General features: G+C 41.2%; 1 protein-coding gene and 1 long non-coding RNA gene across 4 annotated transcripts in view; one reads left to right on the forward strand and one right to left on the reverse strand.

The window, feature by feature from the left end:
* The window catches only part of meis2a (Meis homeobox 2a), a 72162-nt gene extending 53810 nt beyond the window's left edge, over positions 1-18352 (reverse strand). For 2 of the 3 annotated variants that reach the window (XM_015028008.1, XM_015028007.1), the window contains exons 1-7: positions 17439-18352; positions 16726-16952; positions 15118-15259; positions 14841-14891; positions 14522-14572; positions 13795-13944; positions 4536-4650 (exon numbers count right to left, since the gene is read on the reverse strand). In XM_015028008.1, coding sequence (XP_014883494.1) covers positions 4536-4650; positions 13795-13944; positions 14522-14572; positions 14841-14891; positions 15118-15259; positions 16726-16952; positions 17439-17450 — 748 coding nt within the window. In that variant the 5' untranslated portion in view covers positions 17451-18352. Of the gene's footprint in view, positions 1-4535; positions 4651-13794; positions 13945-14521; positions 14573-14840; positions 14892-15117; positions 15260-16725; positions 16953-17183; positions 17383-17438 lie in introns of those variants that run through there. The other variant, XM_015028009.1, reaches the window with a different exon arrangement.
* A 900-nt stretch (positions 18353-19252) lies between these two features.
* Positions 19253-22500, forward strand: part of LOC106944766 (uncharacterized) — a 5695-nt gene continuing 2447 nt past the window's right edge. The window contains exon 1 of the long non-coding RNA XR_001424408.1: positions 19253-20561. This is a non-coding gene — a long non-coding RNA (uncharacterized LOC106944766). The remainder of the gene's footprint in view (positions 20562-22500) is intronic.

Below are 22500 nucleotides of genomic sequence, written 5' to 3' on the forward strand. Positions count from 1 at the left end.
TAAATTTTTTTTTTGATCTTAAAAATTTTTGTGTTTTTTTTTTTTGTTTTTTTTTTTTTTTTTTTTTTTTGGTTCAGCCCGTTCCACACATTCAGAACACAAACACACCCTTGATGCTTCAGCGTTGCGTTGAGGGGAGATTGGGCCACTGTGTAAAAATTATCAGTGCTTCAACAGCTGGGAGAGAGAACCATGAAACAGCAGGCCGTGGGTCTGCTTTATTGTTTATCTGTTGTTTATGGGCTAGTGTTCAGCTTTAATTACTACACTAAATTAAACTCTAACAGGCACTTAAAGGGAGCCAACTCACACATGCACGTGTGTGCTTCTACACACACACACACACACACATGCGTGGATGCAAACAGACACAAACCGTATATTTTATATACACAGACACGCCTCACGGATCCTTCCAGAGCTGGAGTAAATGCCACTAAAATTCAACAAGACTTCTATCTTGTGTTTTGCAGAGATTTTGGATGAATAATTGAGTCTTTTTTTCTTCTTCTTCTTCTTCTTCTCCCTCTATCAGCATTGCTTGAACATTTTAAGTACCAGGCAGAGCTGCTAAAAGCAAAGTTAAAGCCAAAGGTCCTGAAAATGCAGTATTCAACAAACCACGCTCACGCTGGGACACCAGGAGTCGTGTCCCCGCCAGCAATGACCCCTTCTAGTGAGCTAAACCACAAAGACCTCGCTGAGTGGGGCCCCTAGCCGGGGCTAAGGGGGTTCACCGCACTCCCCACATATACACACACGCAAATGTACCACAACACCATCAAGCGCAGCACGCTCCCTTGGAGCCGAACACTCAAGCTTCTCCCTCCCATTTCTCTCCATCTCCGCCTCTCTCGGTCTCTCTGGGGAGCCTGTCTATCTGCACAGCGTGGGGATTGTTCAATTGCTGAGAAAATGTACAAAATGCTTTCTCCTCTCTTCTGTTGAGCCATTTCCATTTACAGTAGATTCTGGGAATGGTGCAGAAATCCCCTTTGCCAAGCACTCAAGATGTCATTGTGCATTTGGTATTCATGCATAACTAATAATTACAAGTGGGGACGGAAGCAGAGGCATGCAAACTCTTGGACTTAATCGCATGCACATGCGGGGAACTAAGGTGGGAGCAACACCTATCATGCTGAATCGGTGCTGTGGAGGATATATGGAGAGAGATTTGGACAAATTTGTTTGCATCCTTGGTAAGTGTGTAAAAATGATAAAGAATGCATATCTGTCATGTTTTAGTAATATAATTTCATACTTAAAATAAGATAAGAAAAACCTTTATCTGAATCTACTCAATCATTAGGAAACTCGCCAGGGTATTAGACAATTGCTTTTACTGAAATCAGAGATAACTTGTTATGGAAACATTTGTTGTTTTTTTTTTAAATAGATCATAGTTTCTAAGAACTTTTACAATCTATGACTTTGCTTTCATAGGGTTGTGGGACAGAGACCCATTTCTTATTGACAACTGGGCAACGGGCTTGACAAGGACCCGAGTTTGTGATCTGGACGGTAAAGGAGGTAAAATGTCTTCATAACAATCAATAAATGCAATTTACATGCCAACTAGTTATTTTTTTTTTTTTTTTAGGCATGTCAGAAAAAAAAACCCTATTGTGAATGTAATAATTTCGAGTTGTCTAACTGGAACCGTGTGCGCCAGTCAGATTCACCAACCACATGTGTGAAACACAGGATGAATATGTGTTAAAGCACCTTATGCCCACTGTTAAGCATGATAGAGGATGTATGATCCTGTGGGCCTGCGAACAAATGGGATCAAGAACTCTTTGAAATACCAGCACATTTAAGGCAGGAATCTGGTTGCCTTAACCAATAAACTCCATACTGCTGCTCCCTAACACTTTGACAGAAATATCCATGCATGCTTAGGTGCACACATTCATCAAGTTCATTCAAGTCTTTGATGCTTCCAAATAAGATTGGAGGGGCGCCAAAGAGCCGTTAATCAAGGTGCATCTAGAGCCAGAGGCGTTTTGTGTGTTGCCTCTTGAAACATCTCCTCAGATTTATTTGTTCGTCCAAAAGTCTGAAAGTGAAAGGCCACAATAAGTCCCTGGGATCATTGTTCATGGCAGCAAAACTTTAAGTTTTTATTTTTTTATTTTTTTACTCTCTCCTCTTCCTTCAGTGCAGCTCATCCACTCTTTCTTCAACCAACTGATCCACACTGTCACCCCTTTTAAGAGAGGCCAAGCTGTTAAAGACCCCATTACCGAAGTGAAGCGCACATTTCGCGATGTCTTGGTTGGACTCAAGAGCGCGGACTACAAATTTAATGCTGAGACGTATTGAGATTGGTGGCGAGTTCATGCGTGGAGTGGAGTGGAGCAGAGTGGGGAGCGGGAGAGGAGGGGAAGGTGGAGAGGTTGGAGTGGGAAGGCTCTGTCAGAATGGAAGGGCCAGAGTCGAGAGTCAGCGAGCGCTTCAAGCGTTAACGTAATTGCAAGAATGTGAAAAATGAGGCGGCGGGGCTCCCGAGCGAAGCAAAAGGTCAGAGCATGCCTCACACAAAACAACTGGCTAGAGGACGGCCTCATTAGACCATTAAATCAGTTGCCCTTGGTCCCATTCCCGTTTTCTCTGTCTTTTATTTGCTGCGCCTACTTTTCCACCTTTCTTACTCTTTAACTTCTGTTGTGAATTTTTCTGAATCTTTTACTCAGCTCTTAGCTGCATGTGCAGGTTTCTATCATGAAACATCCCAAGGTAGTGGATGCTGCTTTTAGCATGATCTAGCCTTGATCTGTGTCGGCCCAGCACATGGGGCTGTACCGTAACTGTCTTTGGCCGGCATTGATCTGCTGTTACTGGATACGGTGGGGAAGGGAGTCGATAAGTGCTCTGTGGATTACAGGTCACTTGTACTTATGTGTGTAAGATAATCAATAGGCAGTGCATTTCTTTCTCAGAGTCCCTCCCACCCCCACCCTCATCCCACTTTTGGCTGTTCTTCCTCTAGAAAGCCACTTGCTCTTGCAAGGAGGCGTCCGAAAACTTACTTTGTTTTGTATAACGATCAGCTTTTGGACTTTTTTGTTCTCTGATTTTTATTTATAGTTATACGGTACTCCTACCTATTTCACCAAGATAAAGCCACAAATTTAAATGGACTTTATTAGGACATTACGTGGTAGACCAATATAAAGTACTGCATGATTTACAAGTAGGAAAAGGATACATGGTTAAAAATATATAAAGGGAAAGAATAGAGATTTTACATATCTCTATTATTTTATTAAGACCTTAGCTATCGCAGGCTTAATCATTTCCAACTAGACTCTGAGATAAGAATTAGATCCAATTACTATTGACACATCCAACCACAGAGGTCGTCTGTACCCCCAAGTATGTGGTCAGCAATGGTTCAAAAGCTGCAACAGCAACCGTTTCGGGCTGATGACAAACACACCACATGGAACGGAACAGGTCTATCAATACGTGTGATTGTTTATTGATGGAACTAATCCAAAAATTTTCCCTTGATGAAGGAGCTCGTAGAGGTAATCTGGAAGGTTTTTGCAGGTAAAATCATGGAACATCAGTTGGTTTGATGGAAGCGTTGACTTGCAGAGAAAGGACGTGAGAGAAAGAGAGTGAGAGAGAGAGAGACAGAGAGAGAGAGAGAGAGAGAGAGATCCATAATAGCTTACACACTCTTAAAAAAAAATAAGAAAAAAAAAGGAGGGCGCATTCCAAGCAACATGTCAGTGTAGTTGGTCTCGCCTCTAAACTTACCAAAAAGCCTTTTGGTTTTCCAGTTTACATGTCAAAACTGGTACACACCGTGACAAAAATACCAAGAGGGGGACAGCTGTGGCGCATGCTATGTAATTAATTCAAATAGTCTTGTTTTGAAATGCATTATTAGTGTTTGGCATGTCAAGTGGGAGATAACACTGAACACAAGGCACTATGAGACATGATTATGAGCTTTTGTGTGGGCAAAGTTAATATGGTTCACATTCAAGCGGGAACTGGCAGAAATATACTATTAATCACCGGCTTTTATTTAGCTCTTTTAATAGCAAGATTTTGAAAAGCCTGTTCTTAGGTTGGTGCATTAGAGCGACTGTTGCTCAGGTTCGAGCCTGAGCGGAACAGTGGATGAACATGTTTGCTTTCTGGTTTGACTGTGCTCACATGAACAGAGGTGGGAAAAAAAAAAGCAAAGTGTGACAGGAAGCTCCGGGGCTTTGAGAACAAAATGTCCATTTGGTGCATGAGGCTTATTTATATCCTTTGCTGATGTGCAACGTCTCACAAATGTATTCACACCCCTTGTAACTTGAAGGTACAAACTGGTCAAAGCCGATGGGAAGGTGATTTTATGTAGTGGTATCAGAGTAAATGTAAACTGCAATTTAAAGGGGTTTAAGTTCTTGCAAAGGCACTGTATGTGTGTTTATGTTAAAAAAAAATGTAAAAGCTGTAGTAAATACGGTCACCCTTGTCTGTATTTGTGTGACTGCACTTCCATGCCCGTTTCTGTGCTGGCTCACCTTGCTCACTGCTGTTGTCACCGCTCTGTGAAGCGTGTCCCCCGCTGGAGGGCCCCGGTGTGCCAGCTGAGTGTGTGGAGGTGGCGTCATCGTGGTCTCTCCAGGAAGCTGGGTTCTAAAGGGTTTAAAAAAAGAGAGAGAACGTAAGCGTGGGATCCATGCATCCATCCGTGCATCCGACGGCATTCCCGATCCAAGCCACGAACCACACGGCGAGAGAGACGGATGGGAAAAGAGGGAAGGGAAAAAAGGATAGAAATGGATTTTCTGAACATATAAAAAGGGACATCTCTGAGGCGCGGTGAGGGTTCTTAGCATATTATTATTATCTTGGCAAGGTAAAGAGTCTCTATGGTTAGTTCAAAGCCAGCAGAAAAAATCAAAGGAGCTACCATAATCACAGATAAATAGAAAGAAAATGATGTTCTAATGCAGCTGGCTATAAGTCAAAGCGCTGTAATCAAAGTGTTTCATTAAGGCGTGAGAGCAAAACGCAGCACTGCTAATGTGGCAGCTGACATTGAGAGCTGCAAGTAGAGCACTTGTGAATAATCATGTAAACACATATGGCAGAGCCCAGTGGAGTTCATTTATACCATAACCAATTGAGACTTCCGTGTCAAGAGAGAAATATAGAGGTAAAAAGTCCAAACACACCACAGCTGCCATTAATCATTACTACTGTCAGAAATGAAAATAAGATATGACAGTGATTCTCCTGCTAATCTGCCAAAAATGTGTTCACGCCCACACTGACATACACAAACGCCCACAGCGGCTTGCAGAAATACACTTAAGCTCACATGATAATGACATAATAGAAGCCGGAGTACGAACGCGGGTACGTGCACAATCACTTTTAGGTGTACAGGGACTTCAAAGACGTGTCCGTAAACAAATATTCTTCCCTCCTGCCCTTCCTCCTGCCTTTTTTATTTTCTCCCCCTTCTCTTCCTCTCTGTCTCCCGGTCTTTCCCACTGCCCTGTCAGTGCACACGGGGAAACAGGATTTTCTATTGTACAGGAAGGGCTTTATCAGTGCCACACGAAGGCAGGCTAGAGGTGGAATTTCCTCTGCCATTCAGGCAACCGCAGGACGGACTGTCGCGTCACACACAAGCCTGATGAAGCGCCGACCAGCTGATACAGCCTGGCTGCTCACGCTCGCCGTTCCCATTTTAATATGTCACCTGAGCACGGTGACAACATGTTTGCTCTGACGTTATTGGTGGTGGTGGGGGTCGGAGGGGGGACTAGGTTGCTGGGGGTTGGGGAGGGCGAGAGAAGCAAACCCTTGAGCAAAACCCAAGCCAAACAAACACAGGCCTGTACCCAGGCTTCCCACAAACCTCAACCCACTTCTCAGGTCCCGCTATGGGCTTTTTCTTCTTCAAATACACAGAACATTTACACAAAACCTAAGGGAAAATGAATATGCAGAAGAGCATTCCAGGAGAGTTTTACCATTTTGTCCAACTTGAGTCTTTGAGGGTCTTTAAATTCCTTTTCTCTCTTGTCCCACCACCAGAGTCGTCCCCCCTGCCTGCCCGCCGTTGTGCAGGAGTCAGAGTGAGCCGTACTGGAGCAGGACAGACAGGACAGGGCCAGGAGACCAACCGAGGTTTGAAAAGCTGAGCTCCCCTGGGAACAGAGTCCTGATGTGCTGCTGCTTGTTCTGCCGCGGAGGCGAGTCCAACCGCCGGTGCCTGTGAACGGGGCCCTTTTATCTGCTAAGTTTTTAGAGGGAAGGCGGGCTGTTTTCTCAAACAGCTTGGAGCTGAAAACAGCAGACAGAAACACACAAGACCCTTCAGACTCAGGGCTCCACTCGAGGCCTACTCAGCGTCAGCTGTTTGCCGGATGGCAATCAGATGAAGAGCTTGGAGAATTACTCAGAAGAGGGGTGAGAAGACAGGGCGAACAATGAACCATGCGTCGGTTTTAACCCTGAGGAGTGAGCCCAGAGTGTCCCTGTCTCTGCTCTGATTGTGATGCATTCGCTCCCGGGGCCGCTGATCAACACATGGCAGCCGGAGCGGTTGTTGAAGTAATTTTTTTTTTTTCTTTTTGCTCTCAACACTGTGTATGCTAAATAAAATCGCTAATGTGGGAAAAGCCCATCAATCCCCTTGTCTTTGTCAAATGCAACCCGAAAGCAAGGAAGAAAGACTGATGAAAATCCCCGGCTCCCTGAGTGCATTATGTATTTAAGCGGAGTTCGGCTGTGTGCTCTCAGGAAGAGCCGTTGTTGTGTTAATAGAAGAAAATGACTGGGTTGTACTTCCTCACAGTGATGGCGAGGCAGAGGACAGAGCTGAAGATCTACGCTGGCTTACTTATTCCATCTGAGCCTCTCCAGCCACAGCATGGTTTTAATGCAACGGCCAAATCGATAGGACTTAATTTAGCTATCATTGCAGAGTAATGTGTCATTTTTAATGGTGCTGGCACTAAATTAAATTCAAAGACACCTCGGCTAATGGCATAAAAGGGAATGATATTTTGCTGTGATTTGCTACCCCAAGGATTTAATGTGCCTGTATGCTGAGATATAGATGGAAATTTGTTAGCTTCCCTCTTAAAGACTAAAGTGAGGACTGCAGCACTTTCAGACCTAGTAAAAATAATACAGAGGATACTTTGGACTAGATCACACACACCTTCTATTGTATTTCAAGGGGCAGTTTGTCATTTTTAATTGAGTTAAGTTACGTGTGTAGTTTAGATTGGCCCTGGTGGCTAAAGCTAATAGCTAATAGGTAAAGCCCAAGACTCACAAGAATTTCAACTGCCTTAGACAACTCCAGTCTCAAAAAACTTTATAATCAGTGTATCTAAGCTCTGTTTTTATGGCCCTTCAGATGTAATTTATTAATCAGCAGAAGGTTATTTATTATTTGTTTTGGTCAGGGGTTATAATTTTACAAGAGTTGACTGGTTTAAACGGGAATCAGAATCAAGGTGTAACATATAATCTTCAGAGAATAAAATACAAAATAAACTAAATTATGATTGACATTAAAGCATTTTATTGCTCGTTATTCAGATAATTAATTTAAACACTTAACTACCCAGACAAACTGGTATGCTGACGTTTAAGCACATTACAAAGTGGTTTATTTGTGATTATGAAATTATGAAGCAATAAAATGGCAATCCTACAAATGGAATGAGGTTCCAAATTGTAAGAAAGTGAAATCTGCTGGATCTTAAATCATTGTAGACGTTGCATTGAAGAGTTTATGTTTTTATGTATTTTTATTTGTTTTTACAAAGTAAATCAAGGTGGCAGGCAGTGAATTTCCAAAGTGTTTCCTGTCTCAAACCCATACAGGTAAAATAAGTTTCTCAGCTCTGAGTAATCGTCTCACATAAAAGTAAAGCAGTGTAAGAATCCAACAATTACCATTGTTAAATTACTGATAATTAGGTGATATTTTCATACATTGCTTTACTTTCATATTGGAGTGTTACTCTGCCTGAAAACGATTTAAATGTTCCGTTCTCAAAATGCGTTCCACACGGGAAGAATCTTGGCGATACACCATCTCCGACCTCCATTTCCTGTGTAAATTTTAATTGAGCTCTGTGTAAAAACTTGCCCAATGCAAATGTAATGTGGCTTAAAGGTTCATAAAACCTTGTTGTGATAAACCACTCTAAAATCTAATGAAGACACCAAGAGCCTCATCAACAATTTTCTGTCTCTCAAGACATTGACATATTACACCAGAGGTTAGTATGTATTTATATCCGTAATACATACTACTGAGTACGGTTTGTTTATGGGCACCAAACGGTGGTATAAAGGGACGAAATGGCAACATGTGGGTACGAACTGACTTGGAGCCTCCGCTTCATGTCAGATTACAGGGCCTGCTGTGACTAAGGCGATCTGCCCCAGAGCAGTGGCTGTGAAAACCAGGTGGATTTTGGTGCAGGTTCGATATTATCTGCTCCTTGCCTTTTACCAGTACTGAACTATCCCTTCAATGCCTGTAATTCAACCTCTGCCCACGATCTTTGTGAGCAAAACAAGACCACAAATATCAAAACAAGCATGTTTTAACTTTCCACGTTACACGAGGTAACAAAAGCAACAGCCTCTCCTCCCCATGAATAATTTAGAGGGCCTCCGCGAGCTGCAGCGGGTGCATCATCAGACGGCGCACAACACAAACACACACAACCATTTTGTCACAGGCCCCGTGGGTCTGGTAAAGTTCAAACAAGTTGCAAGGAGAAAAAAAAAAAAAAAAAAGAGAGAGATTGTGTCACCCAAATAATCTTCAACCTACACCAAAAAACAGAGGAAGCAGCAAATGCTTCCAGCCCATGTGACTATTCCCTGAAGCTGAGCATAATTAGGAGTCAAACATGGTTCACTCTATGCTCTTCACTAATTGTGTTAAAGAGCAGCGTTACTGGGAGGAGGAGGTGGAAGAAGAGGAGGAGGAGAATCCTGGCTAGCAAGTACAGATACACACACAGGCTAGTACACACACAAATACACAACAGGACTAGATAGAGAGTAAGATACAAAAGAAGCATGGTCTCTAGAGACAAGCTTTTGCTGGTCTTTGCAACTGGCGGCTGATAATACAAGTTGTAATTAATATAAAAGCAGGAGACAATATGGGAAGAGAGGCTGGCAGTGCAGCGGGGCCACAGGAGAGCAGGGAGAAGCTTGCTGCTGTCCCATGTTTCTCATTTACAAACACCTGCCTGGCACAATTTTACTGTCCCCCCACCGCGCTCTGCCTACATCCCTAGGAATTTCAAATAAAATTGATTTAGCAGCATCATTGAATTTCACTTAAATTCCCTGGAAACCCAGAGAGGAGAGAGAGCAACATCTCTTTGTGCTGTGTTTGTTGGCGTGTGTGAATGCTGAGAGTGACAACCGCTGTGTGTGCTCTGCAGCTACATGGGTGTACATGCACAGAACAGCTAGCACACAGGGATGTAGATCACACAGAGGCTTGACGTCTCAAGATGCACATTAACGTAAAGAGAGAAAGAAACAAAATTGGCTTTCACGTTTTTTTTTTTTTTTGTTTTTTTTTACTTGCTTTTTTTGGATTAGGTTCATAATTGTGTGCAGCACTTTACAAAAATATGAAGTACCTCTGCTAGGTGTTTTACAGAACCCCGGTTATTGAGGAAAGAGTCCTTAATTTAGCAGCTAATAAATCACAACTGTATGTTATAAGCAGACAGGAGGAATTAATTTATTCCTGACAACTTTCTTTTAGCCGGAATGCAGGAGCCACAATATGCAACCATGTTTATCTTTAGAAGAAAAAAAAAGGTTTTGAAACGTGACTCATGAACTGGCAAAAACGTGAATGTAATTTCCAAATAAGAATAGACGTATAAATGTCAGAATAATACTGACATTTCCATTTCATTGCTTGTGTTTATTAGTTCCAGCAAATAAGTCATGAACATAGATTTTTTAACACTATCATTAGCCGCATATCATGTCATTTAATCCAAGCTGATTCCAGAAGTGTCACGATATTAAAATGCAGGCTGTAAAATGGTTTATTGCATTCATTTTTGCTGCAGAGAATAAGTGGAGTGTGGGAGATGCAACAGGTGAGGATGATTAGCTATGGTTTACAACGAGCATCTGCGTCTGAACCGTGACCAAAAGTGAAATTCAAGGCCACAAAAATTAAGAAATCACTCCACAAAGGGCTTAAGTAAACAACGCGCTGAGCTTCAGGGCGCCGCGATGTGCGGAAACAGACCAGACCGCAGCACCTATCTCCACTGAAAGGGCTCAAAATGAACTATTGCATTTGCTTTCTAACTTTACAGCTCAGCACCCCGAACCTGCACCGGGGAATCCAAACAGAAACGGTTTGTTTTCCTTTCTCCCATGCCTGCCATGCACTGCTGAGATAAGCTGCACTATAACTATGGGAACAAGTAAAACTCCCCGAGGAAAGCTCTACAAAACAAAACGCCGGGGCCGGCAAATCACGCAGGATATTTTATGAAGCAAATTTTAAACTGTGCGGAAACTCATTCATTTCAGTCTGCAAGTAAAAGGGGAAAAAAGAGAGCTGCATGCTAATACAAAGACACAATGGCACAAGAAGACATAAAGACTAATTCATTAGAGCAGATAATACTCAGAGACTGTTAATTGTATTTGTCACCCTAATTGGATGTAGCACAGAGAAAAAAAAGAAAAGAAATTTTGTTCATTAATTATACAGACATGAAAGTGCACACACTGGCCATATACAGATCCTACACCGCTCTGTTTTTTTCTTCTTCTTCTTCTTATCAGTCTTTGTGTGTAATCCAGCATCTTTTTTTCTTTCCCTAAATGGGATGGAGTGGATATGAGGAGGGGCAATGAGTTTGGAAGCCCTGGGTGGGCTTACATATCTGAGATAGCCACAGCCGGGCGAGTAAGGGAAATCAACAGTGTCAGCAAGGCCTCATCCTGTTCTCACTATACTATAATCCAATCATCTGCAAGACAGTGCTGCATTCAAGTGTAAATAAAAGTGTGCTTATTATTCTCCACCGTCAGGTATAAGGAGGGGGAGGCAGAACGATGGGCAAGGAGACACACGGCAAAGAGCTTCATCATCTAGAGAAAAACCAACTTTCTTTTCCAAATGAGACGTAGCCCGGGGCTGTATATTAAAAATGCATATCAAAGCAAAGAGAGAGGAAAAAATGGACGTGAGAGATTCTAACTAAATAAATTAGCATATCTAACTATCAAACCAGCTTCCTCTCCTCAGTGAGACAAGGACAGAAATTAATAATAAATCAGAGCGAGAGTGAATAAATAGAAGGGGGGGGGGGGACTCGTAAGTTGTGGATGGGGCTTCATCTGATGATAGAAATAGCCACTATTGTGCTCCTTCATACAATCTATTGTGCAATATTTATCTCTAAAACAATAACGTATATAGCCTAATAAAATCAATGTTACAACTCAGGAAAGAGACTGTACTGCAAATCTATCAGTTTCTTTGAAATCACTACATGTAGGTGAATATTTCTGTTTTATTCTACGAGCTATTGATAACTTCTATCCCAATTTTCTAATTTCTAGTTTTCTAATGAAAACATCGTCACTGTGAGCATTTGCTTGCAGACAATGACAAAGTTGCAGTTTACAAAACTAAAAAAAAAAATAAGAAAAAAACTAAAGGAAAAAAACTAAAGAAAAAAAAACAGAAAAAAGAAAATTCCCAGTTCATGTTCATTTTAAATAACACAATACTACTGTTTGACTTGGGAGGAGTTGGAAGTAAATATTTGACGGAATAACCATGAGTTTTAATTACAACATGTCTCATGATTATCCAGTCAGTACCTCAATAGCATTGGAATTCACTGCACTGATATGATACTTTCATACATAAGGAAAGTCTGATTTAATAAACAAATATATATATATATATATATATATATATATATATATATAAAAGTGATCTCTGCAACCATGAAGGCAAACAAGGAACAAATTCACACACACACACACCCACGCGCGCGCACACACACACACACACACACACACACACACAACCCCTCTTCTGCTTTGGTGAAATTCAGCCCAGCAGTTAAGGTGCAATAAAAAGTTCAGTGGTGCCACAGAAGTGAAATAAATCCCTCAAACCTTAAATGCCTAATGAGGTGGTCAGTCCAAACGACTCCCAGATAAATAGCCTGTCATGCAACCTGCTTTGTTTATTGCTGCTCTTTATTTGCTTTATTGACACATTTCATTTTCTAATTATCAGAAATATTCATCGCGCGTGGAGCCATGCAGAGCTGGTGTCTGAGGATCCATCGGAAATTGGCTTGAGTATCCAACCATCTGCCATGAAACTAAACAGGCCAGTTTATCTAATCTCTACAATATAAACAACAGCATGCCTCATTTCTGCACTTGTGTTTGAGGATCACAGTGTTGTAGTTTTTTCTTCCTCTTCTTCTTCTTTCCTTCTCAGATTTTCCTCCGGGTTCTCAGCCCTAAATAAAGCTCACCTGGTTGCATACTTGCAGCGGCGCTACATAAGCGACGGGATAATTGCTATTAGGCCTATAGCCAGACTAAACAGATGCAGCGCACAGACTTTGCATAACACTTAAATCTGCTTTAATTCCTAATAGGCTTGGCCTTGCGCAGCACAGATATTTAACCAGCCACTTTGTTACTCAAGCAGCTCATTTTTACTTCCACGAAAAAAAAAGAAAAAAAAGAAGAAAAAAAAACATTAGGTTTTATCACAGGCGAGCACAGATCCTTCAGTGTCAGCCCAGTCCATACTGGGCAGGGAGAGTGGAAGCGGATAGTGTGTGTGTGTGTTTATTACACCGAAAATGCGCGATTTAAACTGGAGGATCGATCTTCAAATTTAAAGCTACTGTACTTCAGGTGCATATAATTGAATTCAACCTTATGCAGCCTGCGGCCATAAAGCAGCAGCAGCAGCAGCAGCAGAGGAGAAAGCAACAGCAGAGCAAAAGAGAGAGAAAAAAAAACGCACGGCAAATCAATACGAAACAATTAAACACATTAACATCAACAGCAATAGGAGGATCCTCCAGACGGATCATCATACGCCTTGTGAACTTGACATTGATGGTAAGCCTTTAGCTCTGAGATGTCTCTCAGTAGGTTCCCACTTTCTCCACCTCTGCTCCAAAAATCCACAGATTTGCGCGCACAGCCCCCCAAATATAAAGCTCTTCTTTCTTTTTTAAATATTGACCTAAAGCTGAAGCTTACAGCGCTGATACCCTGCTTTAGCTATAAACCTGCGCAACTAATAATTGCCCTCTTCTCCCCCTCCTTTCCGTTCAGCGTGCGTTGCTCCATAAATGCGCGTTTTTCTACGCACCCACTCGAACCTCCAGCAACACAAGCGCACAGGGACGCATCATGCACACATGACTGCTCCTAATCAAAAGACTAAAACAATAACTCAGTCTATTGTATCACATGTAGCTTTTGACCTCACAACATCGATTTCCCCCCCTCCTCCCCCCTCTCTCTTTTACTTGCAGAACAGAGCGCGCTTTATTTACAGACAGGGGTCACACAACTGCAGCGCCAAAGAGGCTGCTTTTATGAATCATATCAATCAAGTTATTATTTTTTATTTTTTTAATTTTTTTTTTAGCAAAAACTGATAATTTGCCATAATGCATTCAAAGTAGTACTCCCAGTCAACAGCAGAGACGTCACGTAAAACGCAGAAAAAGTTGGATTACTTACGTGATCTGCGAGATTAGTCGACGATCCCGAAAGTTCTTCATGATCTGACTTCGAGCTGCCATCCCGCTCATCAATCACTAGATCTATTGGCATTTTTCCTTTCAAACAGCTGATGTACCGGTGGCAAAAATTGTCGCACAGCTCATGCACCTATAGAGTAATAAAAAACAAAATATAAGGAAGGGAGGGAACAAAAACAACAACAACACAACATGATTCAGGATGAGGATGGAAAAGCAGTCAGTCCAAGAATAACTCAAATTAAGGTGTATTATCGGCGGCGAGGAAACAATAGTCAAATTGTTGCCGCGGTTATTATTATTCTCCCGAGACCCGAGCAACAAGTTGAACGGACAAAAGGGGGGAGAAAAAATAAACAGTGCGCCTGTAACGAGCGGCTGAAACTGAATCTGCGGATCAATAGCAGTGCGCAACGTGGGCAAAGAGCCCCTGACATTTTTCATCAATAGTTCCTCCAGCTGCGTCAATAATTGGTTAAATAAAACATCTTATGGTGTAAAAATAATAATAATAATAATAATAATAATAATAATAATAACAATAATAATAATAATAATAATAATAATAATAATAATAATAATAATAATAATAATAATCCTAAAACTCTCATTGTCCTGGCTTTCGGTTTCTGTTTTATCTGGAACAATTTAAACATTGCATGAGCATTTGCTGAAGATCTGATCGTGAGGTTATTGATATAAGGTACCTTTTCTAGCTCCAAGAGGTGAAACCGTAATACTTGTATGGCTTGTATCATCTGGAACAGAAAGCAAAACAGGCACAATTAGAACGGGAAAAGGTCTGAATTATATTTTCTTGTCATAAGGGCATTGTGTAAAAAATAAAATAAAATAATCGCAGTTTCTGCAATGGAAAAGGGAAAGCAAGTTGCTTGTCAAACGTTATCACTTACTGGTCAAATGGGTTCGGTATAGGAATATAATGCGGATCTGGTATCTGCGCTCAAGTTCAAATAATGCGCACATTCTTTTTTTTTTTTTTTTAACCCAGAAAGGCACACTTACCAAATTATCCAACTCTGGATTTGATGAAAATAAAGGCTTTTCTGCTCGGACCTAAAATAAAGCAAAGATCGAAAATATATGTATTTTAATTTCTGATTCTTATCTGAAATCCTTTTTTTTTTCAGAAATCAAACTTGTGAGAAACGTCGAGAAAGTTTTGTTCACAGCAAGTAAATATGTATGGTTATACCAGAAACATGGTGCGTCAGAACCTAGCCAATGTTGTGTTTTATTTTTAGTTTATTGTCTTTTTTTTTTTTCAAGCTGAAGAATGGACCTGTTTGGCAAAGACTGCGATGTCCTCGTTGAAGGAGTCTGAGGAGCAGACGTCGCCTCCCGCAACGCCGGGCTCCCTCGGAGTACACGTCGCCAACTCGCACTTCTCGAAAACCAGTGCGAGCAGTGGGAATAAAGGGTGACTGCAGAGAGGAGGGGGAGAAAATACAAGCAGCCTGAGTGTATACGAGCAGCACTGCAGCGGCTGCACGGAACCCCGCTGCAAAAAATGCCCCAGCGAACCTGCATGATTCTAAAATCCTCACATTTCAAGATGCAGCTAAAGAAGGAAATAAAAAAAATAGCAGCTCACGCTGCATATGCGAAAACCTCTCTTGTTTTTTTTTTGTTTTTTGTTTTTTTTTTAATTATTATTATTATTTTAATTATTTAATTTATACTCCTCATTAACTAAGCGGCTGTGTGTGTTCGGGGCAAGTCAGCTTACCCGTGGCTATGCTTTAATATCATTTTATGCATTTAGAAATAAAAGTAACTGTGGAATATTTTTCTTCTTCTTCTTCTACGGAGTTCAATATAATAATCGAGTGATTGACAGTAACATTTCTTGCAGCGTGAAGCCACTAAACTCCAAACTCACAGAGTGATAGATGTCTTTGGAATTAATGAAAAAATATATATGTGTATATCCACATTACTGATACCATTCTGCAATTAGCCTCGCTATAAACCGAGTCTTGTAATTTCCTTCCGAGGAGGCCTGCAGCGATGATTCATACAAATAATAACATAGTCCATAAAAAAATAAGCATGTTTTTAAATGTAAATTATACTTTCAGAAAATAGAATATTACTGTTTTAACAATTGATCTCGAGATATTTAAATCAAAAAATGACTTACTGCCCAAGTTTTTCATTTGCAGCAAAGCAAAAGTGGGTGTAAACTGTTCCTGCACATTGAATAACCGTGAGAATAAAAGAGATTAGGTCCGTGGATTATAACACTGGCTGTGTAAGTATCAGTGATCAGTGGCTGTAATCATATTTTTTATCTTTAATTGTTTGAAAATAATCTTAGAAAAGTAGCCTCCGGAGGACACACGGTGCGTTTTAACGCAGTCTGAGTGTGTGTGTGTGTGTGTGTGTGTGTGTGTGTGTGTGTGTGTGTGTGTGTGTGTGAGAGAGAGAGTGTGTGTGTGTGTACGACAGTAAAACTGTTTTATTTTATTTTTTTTTTAAGTCAGCTAAACTAAAGCGTTAAAAATGCATATTATCATTTTGCATTTGATATATGATTGTTGGCAGTAATAATAAAGCAACAATGTAATCAGCTTAAAATAGTTTTTATGTATTCCTTGTGCCACATTTGAGAGCTTCCATATTAATTTACAAGCTCAGGGCTGATACTCTTGCTTGCTTCAGGCTTTTACAATGAGTGTAAAATTACACACCAACAAAACTCCCCTAAAACCGACAACGTAGCTCCAAATTAAGCTCCAACCTGCACAAAGCTTCACTAAAACCAAGCGATGGGAAATAAACTCTAAAATTCACCCAGAGCTGTTAACTTTTTAAAAAAGAGAGCGAGAGAGAGAGAGACACAGAGAGAGAAGTATTTAGTTGCATGTCTAAATCATGCAAAGCTTACCCGTAAATTTGATCTTTGTCTCTCTTTAAAACGTCGTTGACAGCGGAGCCCATGCTGGTGGGCATAACGTTAGGGTGGGGAGCGTGGGCTCCGTAGTGCTGGCTGGCGTGGAGCGGCGGTCCGTGGTTCAGGTGGTGGACCTGGGGAAGCGGCCGGGGCGCATGCGGGTCCCCGTACATGGACGCCGGGACTCCGTCCATCCCACCATAATGGGCCAGCTCATCGTACTGGGAATGAAATTGAAGTTAAAAAAATAAAAAATAAAACCGAGGACATATTTATATTCTATTATGTATTATTTTAAAAAAAGAAAGAAAAAACATATACGAAAAGTATTTCTCTAAATGAAGCATGTTTGTCTCTGGTTTTAAACAATCGCAATGAAGAGACTTAAAGCACGCTGCAGCCAGCGCAAAGTTGTCGAATATTAAGGAGCCGCAACTCAATTTTATCATTACCAGAAACATTATAAAGTTAGGTTGCTCCCTCTGCGCAAAAACAGCGAAACAGTTCGGAGTCTCCCGTGAAACTGCTTCGTGGAGCCTTGTCGGGAAAAGTGGAGGCTGTCACTTCGCGTGGAGAGTGAAAGCGCAGCAGAAAATGTCAAATAGAGCCGCTTTGATAAGAAAACTTTGTGAAATTGCCAGCGCCCCCGACTTACAAAAGGGGGTTGCGATCTGAGCAGGTAACGCGGAGTGAGATTTAAAACCTACCCTTTGCGCCATCAGGCTGCGCTCCAATAAACTCCCGAATCTGTCCGTATACGTTTAATATCCCAGATCGGAAAGTGATTTAGTGGCAAGATTCCCCTCTTTCAACCAACTTTTTGTGCGAATTCTCCTATTCGCCACTGTGGTTCAGTTCAAACCGTCGCATCGGGAAGTTTTTGCAGCAATTTTTTTTTCTTGTTTTCCTTCTTTCCTCGAAAAAAAGAAAAAGAAAAGAAAAAAATGCGCCAAAGTGAAGGTTACAATCGGCCCATCAACAACCTGCATGTAACTAAACTGTCGTGTCTCATGGCTTTTTGCCACTCCAGCTGTCAATCAAAGCCAGAGGTTGTCAAGGTAATGAATGAATGACGGTTGGTGATGATGTTCAAGAGCAGGACGAATCTTTTTTAGTCCGTTTTCATCCCGCAAGTCCGCGTCTCCTTTAATGCCTCCAGATCGCTATCTTGTTTTATTATCAGCGCAAAAAAAGAAGAAGAAAAAGAAGAAGAAGTAGAAGAGGGGGAAAAAAAGGTGTAGAAATTAAGAGAGTGCGATTCGGATCTCTCCTTTTCTTTTCCCCCGTAGGTATTTCGTCTATCTTGGCGAGACTGAGATGAGTGAGTGTCAGCGAGTGTTGGCAGGTTGGCTGCTGGCTTGCTTATAGAAACAGAGTCAGTTCGCAGCGCTGAGCGGTGGGCGAATGAAATGACGGATCCCGGAAGTAGCGGTGGCCATAGCCAGTCCTGCAGCAGCTCCGCACAAGAGAGAGGAGAGGAGAGACCAAATCCTGTGATATGCAGAGTGTCTATGCGAGGCGCGGGGACGGCTTCAACTCCACACTGGGGGTAGAAAAAGCTCGAAACTCCCACCCCAATCCCTGTGTTTCACCGAGGAGCGACCTGAGGAGAAAGCAGGAGAGGGCTCAGTGTGAGGGCGGATATATGCTCCTCCGAGTTCTACAAAAACACAACACTGACTGCAACTCAACGGCATGAATATTCATTTGGAACAAGGCAACGCAAAATCGTAATTGAAAGGGCGAAATTACGCACAACGTATCCAAATAAAACGCGCTGGGAATGAAGCCTTATCAGTGATAGAAAACAAACAATTGTTAATAATCTGCGGGGAGAATTAACTATTTATTATATTAATACCGCGTTCAGTGCGTGGCGCTCATTTGTTTCGTGTTTTGGGGTTTACAAAACTGATGTGCGGACTTAATATCTCCGTAATTCCTTCTAATCTCCTCCTAATTATTGCTATGCAGTGGCGCCACCAAGGGGGGGAGGAGGCAACGGGGGCAATGGCCACCCCTATAGAGCAGTCTCATTGTGATTATCATCATGTTTCTTGTATGGATATGAATTATTTTGTGTGTGTTTTTCTCTATACTAAGCCACCTTTAGATATCCAACAACAATACAGTTAAAAATCTACAATGGATTTCAGTTTTTGAGGTTCCAATCCTGGATTTTCAGTGCCTCCATTTTGTCACCGATTTATTTTATTTTTTTATTTTTTTTTCCCCCCCTGTTGATAACATATCATAAAATGCTGACTTTATCACATGGCACTGACTTTTGTTGTGGTTTTTGTCATCATGAGTATTTCTATAATATATTTTACTGTGGCTGCTAATTGTTGCTGTGTATAAATATCACATAGGGAGGAGAACTAATGTTGTTTTGTTTTGTTTGTCGTTTTTCAGTTTATATGACTATGAACTGAAGAGAAAACGGGACAAAGTTTGAACAGTGTACAACATTTATTTATTTATTTATTTATTTATTTATTTATTTATTTATTGTCTTTTACATTTCTTTATGATTTTGTTCACCTCGAAATACAACCTAGACACCCCCTCCACATTTCTCCACCGGATCATAGCTAACATTGAGTCGTCTTTCCTCAGCAACATCTTCTGCGCTGAAGAGTGTTGTTGCTAGCAGGACTTGGGACGTTTTTCAAATTATTATTTATGGTAAACTCCCCTTGCAGGACATTTCCGGTTTCGAAGTGTCGCCCAAGGTTATGAATCAACCCCCACAACCCCCCAAACCCCACTCCACCACCACATGTGGCCCTTTAAAAACGTTCTGAGGGCGATCAGGTCTTCTGCTATTTTGGGGGAAATTAAACACCCCTATCGGTCCACAATGAACTTTTCCAAGATGTAAAAAAAAAGGAGAGAGAGAGAAAGAGAGAGAGAGAAAAGCTTTTGTGGGGGGGAAACTAATTTTGCATGTTCCTTCCGCCCAATCCCCACTCATGATAGGAGCTTACCTCAGAGTAGTCAATTATCAAAGCTCCCCCAAGATCATCAATCATGTGAGAAGATTGAAGTTTAGAGGAGGAGCAACGCTCCGGCCATCGATTCCAATGAAACCCCCCTTCTTCTTTTTTTTTCCCTTTCTTTCTTTCTTTTTTTTTTTTTTTACTTTTAGCCAGAAAACAGAAGCAGGCCATCTATCCCTTTTAACATTTAGCTCCATCAGTGCTAACATGCCTTCGTGGCCGTATTGATAGGTCCAACACATAAAGGCTCCATTTGGAGCTCGGTGACATTTTTTGATGGTGAAAATTAATTATTCACAGGTTAGGATTAAGCGCTCAGGGAGATGGGCTGTGGCTACTGTTGGAGGGTCAACAACTCTCCCAGCAAACAAAACAAAAAAAATACCCAGCCAGTGCTGCATACGGGGGGCCGATTACACAGACAGCGGAGTTGAGCAACAAAGGAAAATGATTTAATAAATGAAACCCGTGACAACAGTTATGTTTGTTTGCATAAAGTGAGGAGGGGTGGGGGAGGAAGGTGGGGTGTGCAGGACTGCAGGCTTTGACAAACGGCTGTATGTGTGGACATTTCGACGCGCAATACCCCGGGAAGGAGCTGCAGAGTTGCGCGCAGAGAGAGCCAGGGCGCTCACCGTCTCCAGGTCTCTGTGTGCGCTCTGTAAACACAGCCGGTCCGGCGCGCCGTGCAGCTTGAAGACTCTGATTCTCATAACCTAAATACTGCGGGTCTCATTGATTTCTGTGCTAACGGTTGCATTTCTTTCTTCTTTTTTTTATTATTTAGATGTTTTTTTTTTCAACCACTATCCCTTTGGATGACCCATGGTAAGTAGCAAACAATTCACACTCACACACTTTTTTTTTATTATTACGACCGCGTGTTCTCTTCTCGTTCTAGGCACAGTAAAATTGAAAAGCTTTTTCTTTCTTTCTTTCTTTCTTTCTTTCTTTCTTTCTTTCTTTCTTTCTTTCTTTCTTTCTTTCTTTCTTTTTCTCCTACTTCTTTTCAGGACTGAAGTGTTTTGAAATGCAATCCAGAATTAGTGACCTCTTTGGTGGATTCCTGAAAGAGAAATCTCGGCTGATGTTTTTTTAAGTTTGCAGGCTTTTAGATCTCACGTGCGATTTAATGTGGAAAAGTGTGATTTGCCCCGAAGACACACAGAAGGAGCGTGTGTTATTATAAAACTGCTCCAAGGGGACACTGTTAAACATCAAACTTTTTGATGACTTTATTACGTCTAAAAAAAAAAAAAGAACTACGTCTTAAAATTGTTTTAGAATTAAACGCAATTGGATTTTAAATAGATTAAATATGTTTAACCCCGTCTTTTTCTATGTTTATAAAACAGAGCACACATTGCTGTTTAATCTCTTAATTTTATGCGAATCATCTAAGGATACAATACGTAATTACATTCAAGTAAACTCTCAATTTGCAAGCGGAACAATCCTACATCTCTCTCATTTTTAAACTAATAATAATAATAATAATAATAATAATAATAATAATAATAATAATAATAATAATAATAATAATTTTTGAGAAAATTAAAAAAAAAAACTTAAAAGAAAAATTCATAACAACTCTTGCGCGCAAGAAACAAATCAGAAGATGGCATTACCAGGCGGTAAAATTTCATCTGGTGGTGTCAAATTGAGGTCAGTTTAGGGTTAAAGCGCTCGGTGTCCATGTGGGGACATGGCCAGCTGCGTTTGGATTCATTAAAGAGGAGGAGGTGGGGTGGGGAAGGATCCATTTCAAGGAAAACACTGCTGGGACAGTCACCGGGGCTAAAGATCCCCCTGCATGTCACATCCTAAAGGTACAGCAGGACCAACACTCCACAGCGCTGAACTTCTACTCATTTCTGATTAGTCTTCTGCAGGATTCCCCCTCCCGTATACACACACACACACACACACACACACACACACACACACACGCACACACACACACGCACACAAGCATATTGCTAAATATGGAGGAAAAAACGCATTGTTGATTTTAATTCCCCTCCGAAAAAGATCACTGATATCAAACGAGCTCCAAATCCTCTTAGTGACCTTAAACACTCCTGGAGAAACAATCGGCGCTCAGCTTGGAGGAACAAATAAATTCGCCCTAATCTTGTTTGTAACTTTGTTCTTCCTTTGGCCCTCTGCGGTGTTTGAGATTATGCAAATGAGCGAGGCTAATGTAAAGGGAGGCTGAGATAAGGCGGGATCGCAGGAGAGACGCGGACAGTAAAGACCTCAAACGGTTTGATCCATTTTATTGGTCCTTGGGATTTAAAAGAAAAAAATAAAAATAAAAAATAAAAAATGAATAAATAAATTCAGAGGTTGATGCATAAATTAGCTCAAATGCGTATTTTCGCGCCAAGTAAAACTAAAATTAACGTAACGATTTAGCCAGACCAGTAATTAAAACATATATAAGAGCTTTCTTAATTACAAAAATTCCTATATTTGTTTATAACCAAATAATAGATTTTATTTAATTTTCTTCTTTCTTATGAAGCTTTACCTCAGTCCTCTGCATGTGAACTCCTTCTGACCCCCGGACTGAAATGTGACTATAAGCTCTCTCTCTCAAAAAAAAAAAAGGCACCGAGCAGCTCAAATACTTGTAAAAGTTTCGCGACTAACTGTAAATTCTTCAGCTCCAAAGCCTCATTTTCCCCTCCACCGATTCTCAGACTCTGGTGTCAGAGGGTCTGCAAAAGGAGGAGGAGGAGGAGGAGGAGAAAGAGAGGGGAGG

This window comes from Poecilia latipinna, unplaced genomic scaffold (assembly GCF_001443285.1).
Source record: "Poecilia latipinna isolate Pla-1442-1.1 unplaced genomic scaffold, P_latipinna-1.0 Scaffold112, whole genome shotgun sequence".
Taxonomy (NCBI): Eukaryota; Metazoa; Chordata; class Actinopteri; order Cyprinodontiformes; family Poeciliidae; genus Poecilia; species Poecilia latipinna.